The sequence below is a fragment of the Erpetoichthys calabaricus genome, chromosome 2 (genome assembly GCF_900747795.2).
Source record: "Erpetoichthys calabaricus chromosome 2, fErpCal1.3, whole genome shotgun sequence".
NCBI lineage: Eukaryota > Metazoa > Chordata > Cladistia > Polypteriformes > Polypteridae > Erpetoichthys > Erpetoichthys calabaricus.
The window spans coordinates 96,002,229-96,017,311 of NC_041395.2; the positions used below are offsets into that span (position 1 = coordinate 96,002,229).

General features: G+C 33.7%; 1 protein-coding gene across 1 annotated transcript in view; it reads right to left on the reverse strand.

Moving 5' to 3' along the window:
- ret (ret proto-oncogene receptor tyrosine kinase) overlaps positions 1 to 13,745 on the reverse strand; it is a 177,947-nt gene extending 164,202 nt beyond the window's left edge. The window contains exon 1 of the mRNA XM_028794175.2: positions 13,481 to 13,745. Within this exon, the coding sequence (XP_028650008.2) occupies positions 13,481 to 13,538 (58 nt within the window). The 5' untranslated portion in view covers positions 13,539 to 13,745. The remainder of the gene's footprint in view (positions 1 to 13,480) is intronic.
- Between the last annotated feature and the right edge of the window lie 1,338 nt (positions 13,746 to 15,083).

The following is a 15,083-nucleotide window of genomic DNA, read 5'->3' on the forward strand; positions in this document are numbered from 1 at the left end:
ATATATAAGAGATACCGCATGTATCCTACAGACTATTGTAGACATAAAAATCGCATATTTATGTAATAAATAATTAAGATCCGTTACAAGTATATACATATATATGTATTATGATGAGATTAGTGCAATAATAAATCAATAGCCTTCTTGTTTCTTACATGAAAAAAATCAAACAGATGGAGACAGAGAGATACAGAGAGAGAGAGAGAGAACAAGTAATGTTTACTGACATGACAGTGACTGGCACAAATATATGGTGGAAAGTCAGTAGCGGAGATATGAAACAAAATGGTTGTAAAAAACTTTTCTTTTTAATTGACTGCTTCTTCTCAGCTATCCTGTAGATTTAAAAAAAAAATAACCTGTTATTTCCTCTAAAATTTCATAATATTGTACACAGCGAGAAAAAAGATAATACTGCATATGTGTAAGATTTTGGACTCTATATAAAATAGGCATATGGCTTTGCAGAGAGCAGGCTCTGCACAAACAAATCTGGGAATCTGAGATTTCATGGAAATGTACTGAAATGGATTATCTGATTATGCAATTGTGAAGTTATTGAGTTTCTTTTTTGTTTAGCAAGTTGCAAAACAAATCCCCTTGTCAAGTGAGGTATATCTGTTGAATCTATGTGTATTTATTTCAGTTCTATAGTGTTGGAACTATTCCCAGTTACTGTAAAGGCAATATCTTTTGGGCAAGTGCCAGGCGTAGGCAATAAATGACCAGTGCTTTATATTCACTCAATGTTATGCATGCAGATTGAATCACTTGGGCTCAAAAAAAGGGGAAAACAGACATGGTTAGAACACATAAGGAGAGTACACTTAGGTAAAATGAGACAGGCTAGCCATAGAGATACAGCAAATAGTGAGATGCTATTAAGAGACTTCAGCACTTGGGACGGGAAAAAAAAAGAAACACAGATGCTTTGCAGTGCAGCAATGAAACACATTTAAAGAGAATATCTAAAAAGTGAATGAAGCACATTGGTTTGTGGGTTGCTACTGGTATCTCCTAACTTCAGGATCTTGACTTCAAATGATGGCTCAGTTACTACCAGTGTTGAATTTGCAAGACCTCCTTGTGTCAATGTATACTTTCTTTGGGCCATTGGCTCCACATAAAGAAGTTGATGTGTTCACTATAATGAACCATTCAGAGTTAGTTCCTGACTCATACTCGGCTCTCTATGACACAGTAATAAAAAAAACAAAGGGTGGGGGTTTATTTGTTTTCAATCCTATTTTTTTTTAAATTGATCTATTTGTATGGAATGATGACAATCAAATCAATAAAATTTTAAAAAAGGAAAAAAAATGTAATAAAATAGAGAAGGTTCAGACATGACATTAAATAGGATTCAAAATTATTGCCTTTAGCCAGATAATCATGTCTATAACACTAAAACTTAAAAGCCAAGTAGGTCAAACATACCCATGCTATAAAGAAAAAAATACATAGATTTCTACACTAGTTTATTTATCTGAAATGGTCTGATTATTCTTTGAATAGAAAAATTGTTTTTTAATAAGGTGCAAGGGGAGCATCAATAGGGTTGATTACATAGTGATAGGAAAAATTGAATTTTAATATGGAAGCAAAACAATACTATACATTGTTACATCTTTACTATAAACCATTTTCAAAAATAGTTTAGAAAACATCTTATACAAAAGCTTAAAAGAGATCAGGCAGTCCATGGGTTAATATGACACCTTCGCAAATGTTAAACAAGACTGAATGAAGTATTATTTTACTCTTTGTTCCATTTTTTAATTGACCAGCTTGTACTGTTTGCATAGGGATTATTTCACCTGTCTGAACACCTGGCCATCCTCTGTCTCATAGAGTATGACTGCTATTGTATGAGGAAGATTTAATTTAAATGCATTTATCTGGCCTTTTTTCAGCTGCACATAACAGACATTAAGCAAAAATGTACATATACACAACATATCTGACAGCTAAACTGTGTTCATTATCTCAACATCAAAACACACCAATAATAAACATATTTTTCCTCAAGAAATAATACTAGCATATTTTAAAGGAATACTTCACCCAAAAATTATATTTTTTATATGTTACTTACCTCAAGTAGTTTGTAGTAATAGACAAGAAACATTTTTAATTTCATGTTTTTGTTGAGAACAGACAAAATGTTCCTAAAAGAATGCAAGCCTATGGTTACCAATGCTGAACAACAGCCAACATACCAAACATTTCCATGAAAAAATATCATGTTACTCTTGTTACATAATCCACACATCAAGCCCTATGCTTACAACATATATTTTTGCTAAAATGTTAAATAAATACCTCCAGAAAGTAAAAGTTGTCCACAAACAGGAAGTTCATTTACATGGGATAATGATTATGAATTGAACACCAGCCTCTCACCTTCATTCATATGGTTTAAGAGTCCTGTTTAATTAATGCACCTAAAGAAAACCATATTCACTTCATTTTCTTTACATATAATACGCTACTGTGGCTGTTCGTTTGTCTGTCCAGGATTTTAAATCACCTGTAGCTCGCAAACCGTTTGACCTATTGACCTGAAATTTGGTACACATTCACTACGTGACGTCTACTATCCGCTGTCGGGATGATGATTGACCTCCAAGGTTATTCTTCTTTTCATTTTTATTTTATTTTACTGTAGAATTAACTCTCAGCAATGGCCAGCAGGGCAGCTGTGCAGCACATGCGTACAGGCACCATTCTCATCCCTACCACCTTTGTCGTCACCTCCCATACACCTCCATATCTTAAATCATTCATGAGGCAGATTGAAGACTTAAGTACCAGCTTAAGTGAAAAATTAAAGAAAATGTACTAAGTAATTGCAACACAAACACTGACTTAATCAGTTTTAATGCAAAAAGATGCCAACGAAAGAAGAGAAGAAGTGGGCCGCTAGGGAGGAGTAAAGAAGAGCTGCTAAGGAAGCAGCAAGCGTATCAACCTCTGAGCAAACGAATGCTAAATGTACAGAGAAAGAGTATGAAAACTAGGAATGCTCAAGTCAAGTGTATTCACTGCACGTTATCATGCAGTCCGCTGTTACTGGTATATTATAATACAATACAGTATATGTAACAATAGTTGGCAATATGTAAACAGTTTTTAAACCATCTTTCTCAAAAAGGACTAAACCATGAAGAATTGATCCATATATCAAAAAATATTTTGTCACCAGGCTCAAAAGAGGTGTAAAGAAGATGTACAATATAAGGAGTTTTTAAATAGAAAATTACAATTTGGGATCAAAATACATTAAACACACATACTCTCTTACAGGATCTATGGTGACAGGAGCTTATCCGAGCAGTACTCGGCTTAAGACAGTGATGAATTTAAGATAGAATACAGTCTACTATAAGGCACATTACTACTTAAAATAACATCTAGTACTACTGGGACAATTTACATCTAACTAGTACATTTTTGTAATCACTTCTGATGTGAAATGTGAGATTATGTCATAAAAATATAACAATACAAAACATGGAAAGTAATACTCCTTACTCTATAATGTACTAGTTAAAATGACTGTAGGATTAGTTGTGGTGATAATCATGAAAAAAAAAACATATTCAGGAACCAGAAGCTGTATCCCAAGAAGATCAACCAAATGAAATTATGGACTAATGTGTATCACCTGTACCATTTCATTAAATAAGGAAGGCTATAAAAAAGTCACATTCGAAAGCTGTCAAGTTGATTTCCAAGACTTTTCAGCTATCATGTGAAACATGTTCTCAAGGACACTAACATTATAATAATTCTTGACATTTATATAGTGCTTTTCTCACTACTCAAAGCGCTCTCCACACAGGGAGGACACGGGATTAATAAGGTGTCAAAGAAGGTCAAAGAATTAGGATTAAATTTCTGAGCAGCTAAAAAGGAAACTGTAAAATTGTCTAGGTATTGATGCAAATTAACTATTATTCAACCACACAAGTTTCACTAATAGCTTTACATTTTTGCAGTTAATCAGTCTTTTAAAAATCAAAGTTATTTTCCACAATTATGGTATACTGTATATTAATTTGCCACATGAAACTGCATTCTAAAGTGAAGTCTATTCTATACGTTTTTAAAAATAACTAGCCTGTTATTGCCTTTTAAAAAGGGTGAACATTATCAGAGTCTTATTATTGAGAAACGCCTTAAAACTTATCAAATGAATCCATGTTATTTAATATCAAACCCTGTTTCAAGATTACATACTGTCACAGACGCGTATTTAGGAGACAACTATGTGAATTTCCCCTTGGGATTAATAAAGTATGTATCTATCTATCTATCTATCTAAAGGGCCTGAGTAAATGTAATTCCACACCAGACCAGGGGGTGGCAAAGTGCACTAATTCTCTTTCTCGATTCCTTACAGACCCATTCTAGGGAAATCCCGCCCGGCTTTGGGGCAGCCAATGACATCACTTCCGGTTCCGGTCCTGATGACATAATTTCCCATACTGTCCTTTAAAGCTGCCATCTTGTTTCTAGTAAATCGGTTCTGTTTTGCTCTCAGTCGTGTGAACTTGTCTGTTCTTTTCAATCAATTTTGCAGCCGGGAAAAATTATACAGGGGGCTGCCCCAAACCTTCTCAATGTCTTTTGGTTGTTTTTGTGACAATACATATTACAACGCAGTACATGTCGTTTTAAGAAGGAAAATAAAAAGCAAAAAGCAAAATGCAAAATGTTGTAACATTCAGCAATTTTAAAAATTGACTGACTGTGCACTTTAGTCTACCGCTCGACTTCCTTTGTGGTGATATTTCAGGGCCAGTGTTTGTGGATTTACCTCAAAGGCTACGTTCATATAACCAGGCTGACTCAAATCTGATTTTTTGTGTAACACAAATGTGATTTTTTTCAGGGATGTGTGGATACAGGAATCAAATCTTTTCAAATCAGATTAGAGTCACTTCTATATGTGGGTCCTAGATTAGATATAGTTCCGATTTGTGGCCATGCGACATGAATGAGAATGGTCAGATTGGAATTCATGTGGTTTTTTTGCCTTTATGCATGGGCTGAGCACCGCTGTCATCAGGCAACCCCAGCAACACAGAATAACAACAACAGAGGAGAACTATAGCTGTGACAACAGTCACAGTTCCACTATTGCTAGCACTATTGCTTTCATGTATCCACACATCTCTTGGCGCAGTTGTGTCACCAATAGCTATGAAACAAGCAAAAGCTAGCCATCTGGCTTTTTTTCACCTTCTCAACCTTAGCATTTACAGATAACAAACATTATGCCATCCTCCAGATGAAAATGCAATGCATACACTGACCGCTAGTGCATTCATTTTTGTGGTTGTAATATCACAAATCGTCTCACAGACATGAAGTTTTTGTTGATTGTAACGCAGATAACGCATGCTCAAATATATCAATGAGCACGTGTGTCATTTTAGAGGACTGATGCATTCACATTACAGTTAGATACAGGTCACTTGTACTTAAGAATATGAACTGTCAAGATAGGCATATCTGATTTGAGCAAAAATTGGAACTTAGCAATGAGGCTATTAATGTGAACATAGTCAGAAAATAAATGCCAAGTGCTGTTATTGACATTATTGAATGTGGATGCTCAGATATTCAGCAGTGAAACACTCTTCCACCTATTTTGTCCTTTTGCCTGCTCACCTGGCTCACCCGGCTTCATCTCACTCCTCTCAACTGGGATCAGAGGCATCCATATGCCATTCTTTCCTCCAGCAGGGAGGTACGTCCAAAGTTCTCTAAGTGATGTGTTTGCATTACAGATTGTAATGGGTGTAAAAAAGCAGTTCAGGAAAAAAGTATATGATTTGACTGCACTTCCATCTGTTAATACAAGCTATGGCAGAACACAACCACTGAAAAAAACAGAATTTCAAAAGCAACAGATGGATTATAAAAAGAATATGCTTTGCACAGGGGCTTTTGGGGGATGTCATAAGTACACCTACAATGCAGCAGACAAAAGAACAGGAAATGTATTATTTGCACAAGAAAAATAGTTCAGACAAACTGTCCTAAAATAATTATTTCTAGTTTTCTTTTGTTATATCAAGGATGCCTCATAAACATGGAAGGCATGTTTTCTTTAATCAAAACCTTTGCTGTTTCAAAGTGAATGAATTTGAAAAGTTTTAGTCTTTTTCATTCTGTTATGGATCCTATTACTGTTCCACACCATTGTAAGCTTCAATAATATACAAGGTGTTTTAAAAATTTATAAAAAAAATTCTTCACTTTAGAACATAATTTTATGCTGCAAACTAATTCTGTATATACAATGATACACTATATACTGTACTAATACTAATATACTAATATATATGGAAGAAGATGATCCACTGTGGCAACCCCTAACGGGAGCAGCCGAAAGAAGAAGAAGAATATAATAATATATACTAAGTCTGTATATACAGTGATTCTGAACAAATAAATTCAAATTGAATAGCAAACTTATCCTTTAATATTAACCAAATAATCTGTTTTTAAAGTAAAATATCCTAAGAAAATGTGTAATTTGAACAGGGAATAATATGTATAATATGCTTAATACAAAATTGGCAAATTTTAATTTCAATATTGCATTTATGGGTGCATTTGCATATAATGTGAAAAGCAACTACTGTGATAGCTGTGTCCATCCATCTGTTCATCCACGTGAAACAATTTGGCTTCAAGAGGATCAATTTGGTTGTAATTTGGCACACTTATTCTTCAAGAAAAAAAATTTCATTCAGATATCTCGAATATAGCATTTTGTACACATTGCTGAAATTTCTAAATCTCCCAATAAAAAGCATTGGAAGTTTGCAGACTTATCTATTTCAAAACAGAGAGACGTTCTGTGAAACTTCAACTACAAATTAATTTACTGTGTCAATTTTACCTAGAAAGCAGTTACCTCAGCTTGTATATTTTTTAATTTTTTCTTTTACTTATTCAACAGCCACCTCAAAAGCAAAATAGTGAAACACCTGCAGTCTTGTGCACTGAAGCAACTATACCTCACTGCAGGACACAGAATGGGGTGGGGTCAGACATAGGCAGAGTTAGATAATCAAGTGTTACCATATAAGGAAGGTATGACATTAGATGTTTATGCATTTTTATTTATTTCATACAGTAATAATGACATTGTTTATTTATCACATTACAAAGAAAGTCCTGTCGCTTACTGTACCAGAATGCAGAGTAGGTTATGTCATAACAATTCAGCTTCTGCTTCTGACCCATCCTATGCTCGTCTCTGTGTCTGCAGGATGTTTTGCGTGAACCTTAGTTGCAGCAATTTACTTTGACTACTCCTTGAATTCAAAATGGGTTAGTCACATGATGTTCACACACATAAATGTAAAAAATAAAAGCAACTTAGCTTACAAAGAAATGTATTAAAGATGACTTAGTGGCACTATATGCTACAGTGAATAAACATGTTCTCAGTATGTCCATTACGCTAAAAACAACCTCATGGCTTCATTACCTAAAGCCACTATGATCCGCTATCTGTCATATTTGGACGCAGCCAACAACTTTAGCTTGAGATTTCAGCACAGAATTTAAACCTCCATCAGATACTTCTCTGCAAAATGTTTAATGTTTAAAATGTGAACTACAAATAGCCACAGACTGTCCATGTTCAGTTTTAGCCATATAGTATTGTAAAATGGTACGAAAAACATACTTAATGGACACTATTTACATGTGTAATTACACTCTATTATTACTGTTATTACTTTGGTTACTGCTTTCCATTTTATCTATTGTGGGTTATAGTAAACTGTAGTCACCAATCGGATCTACTGTGTCTGCATCTCAAACCATTTTGTAATGTGAGGAAATTATTAAAATATCATTTTCATAGTGGCACACTGATTACATAAATTGTGATTTAGATAACTGATCACACAGTACCAGTGTAGAACAGTGAGTCATGAAAATTGTAATTGAATTTAAACTGTTTGGTTTTGTAAAGATAATTCCAGGATTATGTCTTTTAAACATATAAAACTGTTAAATTTAATTTTGACACTAAGTAAGAAGATAAGCTGCTGTTTTTTGTAATCAGTTTAATTAAAGTTAAATTTCAAGAACAAACGAACATTGTTTATTACTTTTTCTCCCCTTTTGTACTTTGTAACAATTGTCTAGTGTCATTATGATACTATTATGGATATAGTGGTAGTGCTGTGAATGAGTTTTAGAAGGTAAATGCTCATGGTTTAAAGCTGGAGCTGATCATTCTTAAATGCTGTTTCACTGCTGTTTTTTGTGGGTATATTGTACAGTATTTGCGATACCAGTCAGCATACCATTTAGCAACTGTCTGGCCTATGACACAAGCATGTGGCGTCTATCCCACAGAATTAATTAAATAGGCCCGGTGTAGCGTGTTCGACATTAAACTCCCCATGCACATTGACATGACAAAAAGTAAAAATTGATGTCATTTTTATTTCTACATTTGCCAGTAAGTTTTCATTAGTTATTTAACGACAAAATAGAAAAATTAGATGAGTGTTACTGTTTTAATCTAACTTGCTTACAAAAGTGCACAACTGTTTCTTATAAACATAAAGGGCTTGTTTTATAAAACAATTTATAACATGTTCACACCAAGACATTTTTGAGCTATTTATGTGTACATAATTCTATGCAACCAACATAAAAATGGTATAAATGTGCCACACTGTATACAGTATAGCCAGGATTTGTCTTCAAACTGACTTTTAAAGCAGTATTAATTTCATTAAAAAACTGAGGAGAGCAACAGTAAATTAAAATAGAACAAAATACTACCAGAAACAAATATCAGTCAGGTAATGGGGTACAGTGTAGAATGCATATTTTATTTGTCAGCTTTGAAAGTGAGATGCACTTTCTATAATGTATTAAATATTTTTGTAAACTTACAAATTAATAAAAAAACATTTTAAAAAATAAGGTAGATAAGTGAGGTTTTAAAGCTTGTCATTTATACAAGAAATATTCTGAATACAACTATCAGAGTTTGCATCGGTAGGATTGTACTTCTCTATTGCTTGCATTCAGTTACTCATAACAGTATAGTAAATAGTATTTTGCTTTCCTTTCCAGAGGAGATTGCCAATGAATGGTTGCTTTGCCTTTAATTATACATCTCCATATAATACTGCTTGAAAACAACACTATTATTGCACATTTAAAGACATGCATTGATACTTCAATTATTCACTGTGTGCTTTGTGAGTCCTGATGTGGGATGCAAGGATAGTATATTTACCTATTTTTAGTCAACTTTAAATGCTAATGTACAGTATATTAGCTCTGTGAGGAAATACAGGAAACAAACTTTTATCAACTCTTTATTATATTGTTAAAAATATCTTAATTCCAAAATTAAATGTCAAACATGGGACCACTATTTATTTAGTAGTACATGCATATATATCTAACATAGTGGTAAAACTGGCAAGTACTTAAGTTTTGAAATATCAAAAAAATTCTGTCTAGTACTAAGACAATTAAATAATAAAGGTTTTCTATTTGCATATATTTTTTAAAAAGATACAATTATTTTGCCACTTTTGAGTATGCAACAAGGGAAGAAGCTCTTGATAACTGCAAAAAAAATCCTGAAAAATCTGCAAAACTACTAATGTATTTTCTGATGTTGTCAAGTTATTTCTGCTATCATTGTACCAGTTCAGGGCTTGGTTTGAGATTCATGTGAACATTTAAACTTCGAATGCAATGTAACAGCTTCTGCTTTAGCACTGGTAAGGTAGCAGCTAACAGCATGCAGGTCTCCATATACTGTAGATTTCAGAGTTCAAATTTGAATATTTTAAAAACATTTAATTTTTTAGAACATTTCCTTTAATTTTTAAACTTTTCACATATGAATGTGTCTGGTACTTATTCATACTACAGTACTTCTACTTCTAGGTACATTTACCTTTTGCCGATATAAATTATCTACACTTTAATACTGAGCTATTGCCACTTTATTTTACCCCAGGACTTATTTTCACACGGTATTCAATTATTTTTCATTACAGTGTACGGTATTTCTTTTCTAATGCTGATAGAGTTGAAAAGGTTTGTTATGGCTGTACAATCAGGGGCAAAAATAAACTGATATAGAATACTTAAGGACTAAGCTAGAATCAATGGAAAGGGAAAAAAAGTAATAGTTCTTATACACCTAGAAGTGTATGTACCCTCAAACAATGTACAAAATATATTTGAATGTTTGAATTACATACCAAACCTGCTTAATCCAATTCTGTGACACCACATGGCCACAGCTAAATATGGCAACATAGGATGCAAGGTAGAAATCCCCATCCTGGGTTCCAGTTCACTTCAGAACCCACCAACACATGCAGTCAGGGAACCAGTTTGGAATTACCAGTTACAATGACCTACATGCCTTTGGGAAATGGAAGGAAAACTGGAGCACATACTGTATAGAGAAACCAGTGCAGATACCACAAACACGTTCAGACTATAGAGAAACAACTACTGGGTGTCAGATTCAAAGCATTTTATTCAAATCCCAGAGCAACAATAGTTTATAGCTACACAAGACTGAGACAACAATTTTGTATGTTATTGAGTTTAGGGCTGGTGGGAGTACTTAAACAGTAAGTCTTAATTGATTCTGGACTGCTCTGCTTTTTGAACATCACTTTAAAATCATTTTAAGGCAATAAAAGAGCACCTCAACATATTTTCAACAAATAATATGATTAAACAACATAATCCATAATGCCCCCAGCAAATTACTAATGTTTCATCATTCTGCAATGATAATGTGCTCATTCAATTGCATATTTTTGTTTTATATCTCCCTAAAGTTTCGATATTTTTTAACATTAATCTATCATGCTTGTCACATGATACTTTTGAATAATATTACTTTTTGATAACTGAATCTGTCTAGTACAGATAATTAGGCTGTGCCCCCTTAAATATAAATTGAATTAACTTGGCTTGATAATGTTATTTTATTATAGATATTTTGCACTTTAGAGACATCTGCTACATACATAAATACAATATGTGCAAGAATATCATAAACAATGATATTTGTAATTCTTTGTTTAGAGCAAGTATAGGGTAATATGTTTTTAATAAAAATAAAACAAGGTTCTTATAAATTTAAAATAATGCAATTTCAGACTGTTATCTTGGTAAAAAAAGTAAAAGTAATAATATAAAGCAAAGGTTAACAAACACATTTTTATAGAAAAACCTTATAATGTGAAAGAGTCCAAAATTGCCATGGAAAAACAGTATCTATGATCAATGACTTTTATATGTTAATTGTGGGATATTATCAGAGAAACAAAACTGACAAATACATTACATTATTTATGTTTATGGAAAAAACAAATCTGAAAAATGCCAGTGAATTGGTGGAAAACATGAAAGTGAAAAGAAAGTAAATTATCTAACAGTTCAGCATAAGCTAAAGTTTAAAAGCTAGAATACCACATTTCTGAATATTATTCATTTCTGAAAGAGTAGTAAAAAGTAGTTCTAGTATATACAGTATGTCTTTTTATCATTTGGTTTATTCCAAAAGGTAGTCATGTATGAACCATAATTGGAATTGTGTATCCAGAAAATAAATCTCTGAAAATACTACTAAAAATGTAAGGGAGAAACCACTAATACACATTTACAGAATAAACATTGATTAGTTGTTCAACAATGTTTGATGTGACTGCAAATTATGCTGCTATAAAACAATATTTTTTTGGTTCCTGCCATCTACAAATCAAAAGATCAAAATTGATTTCCATATAGCACTTCCCATAATGAGAAACATAGGAATGGGGTTCCAAAAGCAAAATACTCCATCTTATAAGAATCAATTTTAGCCACATGCAAAATCATGTAAATATAGATAATAAAGTAATGGAACAGCACAAGAAATCTTAATGCAATATAATTTGTATAAGAAATAGCCTTAAACATTATTTCAAATGTAAATAAGAATGACCACTGTGGAAGGAACTGTATATTTAATTCAGTCTATCTGCAGACTTCAAACCATGCATTTTTTGTACATGAAATTCAATTGACTGGAAGATGGTGGTTACAGATTGGATAGGTTGCTCCTGTTACAGTATTGGTTACGTCAAGTTTACTTGGGTTTGGATACAGAGACTTGACCATGAAGAGAAGCATATTAGTAGCTAGAACCCAAGTGAGCTGAAGGGTGTCAACCAGACAGTTCACATACTGCTACTAAATCAATGAGGCCATGCAGGATTGATTAAGTAGGGTCTCTTGATGAGGAAACTTTAGATTTACTGTGACCTACACAGTATCTTAAATACTGCAGCTCTGTTTCAGCAATAATTCACTTCTTAGGAGCATTATCTCTGGTACATTGTACACAAGTAAAATTAACCTCCTGCAGAGGGGTTAGAATATGATAATCTGGGTTGAACTTTAAAAAGTTTTTGAATAGAGCCATTTAACATTTCGTGACGTTCATTAATAAGAATATGGTGTGTGTCTCTGATAAATAACAAGTATACAGAAACACCTTACCTGTTGGTCAAGAAATTTTTTTAAATTATTTTAAATGGATTCTTTATCAATGAAACAAATGTTTTTTTAATCAACAAATTACGCTAATGAGTGACTGTATTTTTACAGGTTAACCACAAATGTAAAGGATTATGACAGCGCGCTATAGAACAAAAGAGAGCAGCACAGGGGGGAACTCTAAATCAATGTTAACTTCAGAAAAATCAATAAAAAATACACATTTCTGCCACAATAAAGGCTGGATAGGAAGACCCTTGTAACCTTACACCATAAAAAATGTCGGTGTGTAGTGTAGTTACAACCTGGGATTTCATTCGTTTTTATCTTAAAAGTTCTCCTTTGTATATAAACAACAGAGTAAAAAAATGAGTGAAACGTTCTTAGCAACACGTGATAAAAAACAACATCCAAATTAATTGACATTTTTAAATTAACTTGTCAAGAATATATCCTGTTGACGTAACCTCATGAGAAATTAACTCGCGTACATAACATACAGTATTTCATACTTTAAAATTACAGTATTTCGAAGTAAAAAAATAACGGACCCAAGCGCACGCTCTTCTATATGCGGTAATGGCACACTCCTTAACATGCTGCAGCTCCAGAACGCTTATTAAGATCACAAATGATTGCTTCAGACCAAACTTAGTTTAGCAATATAGATCTTTGGTTGTTTCATTAATCAACCGTTTGTCTAATTCATATTAAAAACGGAGAAGCATGCAGGCATGTAAATAAATGTAAATAAACAACGTTTTAAAGGATAAGTGAACAGGTTCTACTTTTTAAAAATATATTTTGGTGCACTTCTGTATATCAGTCGAATTAATAAAATTAAACCGTCTAATATATGTCAAATCTCAACAAATACTAATAATCTCATTATGACGCCTACCTTTGAAGATGAGCAGAAATATTGCCACCGCACGTTTTAAACGTGATCCAGTCCCCATTGTTTAAAAGTTAAAAAAATCAAAGCAACACGAAACACAGGCTTCTTTAGACCATTGGGCGAAAAGGCGCGCGGCACACATCCAGGGGTGCCACTGACTTGGGTGACCAGTGCCTCCTGCCCAGTAGCGCCATGCACACGTCTCGGACTGCGCTCTTCGCACTGTGTGCGGGGTGTAGACAGGGAGCGGAGGTGCTCCCCCCTTGCTGCACGAGGATGTGTTTCCATTCGGTCCAGCTGGAGGAGCTCTAAATGATCGTCTGACCGGGAGGAAGGTGGGAGTGAAAGACAGAGGGATTCACAGGAACTGACAGGTGCAGCGCCAGCCCCTTGTTTGAATGGGGTTGCTTTCGGTTTCCTGTTGGTTACGGGGTTATTTTCCTAAATAGTATAGCGAGGGAGGAAACATGAAACTTGACGGGAAGAGAAAGTAAAACAACCAAATAGAAAGCAGCAGCCCACCCTGCACAGGTGGATGATATTTATCTACTGATAAAACGTGACACTGTCCGCGGTATCGTTTTTTTCCTATGCAGTTTTGGCTACTTCCTGGTAAAAAGTATCGGTGGCTTTTACTCAACAAAGTTTTTTAAACACATAGATTCATGTATTTTGTTCATTGCATTGCTAATGCTTTAATACACATGTTTAATAAGCAGTCACTTTTAGGAAGGAAGAAATCACATGGTGTGATTTTTAAAGTTTCTTTTGGCCGTACTATTAAAACGCTTGCTAATGTATCTGTATTTTCTGATGCATATATTCTGGCGTTATGAACTTTTTAAGTTTGAAGACAGTGTTCACTGTGAATAGCGCCCTGCCAGGTAACGTTGCAGATTATCAGTAGCCTGAAGCAATAAATAAGTTTTTGTTTTGAAGCTAATCGCCCTGATTGGGCTAGATAACAAATAAGTCGTAACGGGGTTACAGAAATAGCCGATTACAAAGACATTGAGTTTACAGTCCACTGCTTGCAATGTGCAATTAAAATATTCGCAGAGCGACGGTTTATTGGGTCATATTCACTTCATAGCATTTGATTATTTTAATTAGCAAAGTACAAATCTCTCTGTCCCATTCTAATTGCCTGCACATCCACAACCACACACATTTGTATAAATTTTGCATATTTGTGAGCATATGTTATTATTAATGTCACTTATTGAATTTACTCACTGGCCGAAATAGACTGAATGATTTAAAATGTCTAGAAAGCTACAATAAAAAATAATTTTGCTTATTGGCTCCTTTAAAAAGTCAACAATGTAATACGTCAATGAGACAATGAAAACTATTTATTTTTCCAATTATGATGCCTTTTGATAAAACTAATGTATATTTGTATTCTTACCTTGTTTAGCCTACATGATACTTCTCATTTCTAGTGTCAATTTTTTTTCAAAAATGCAGTATATTTTATGGTAATTATCATGTTGACATACCACAATGACAGTTGTTGCCAGCCAAAGTTATTTATATACATACCTAAATTGGTGGGGGACTGTTGACAGGAAACCATCTTTTCACTTAAATAGCATTGTCTTTT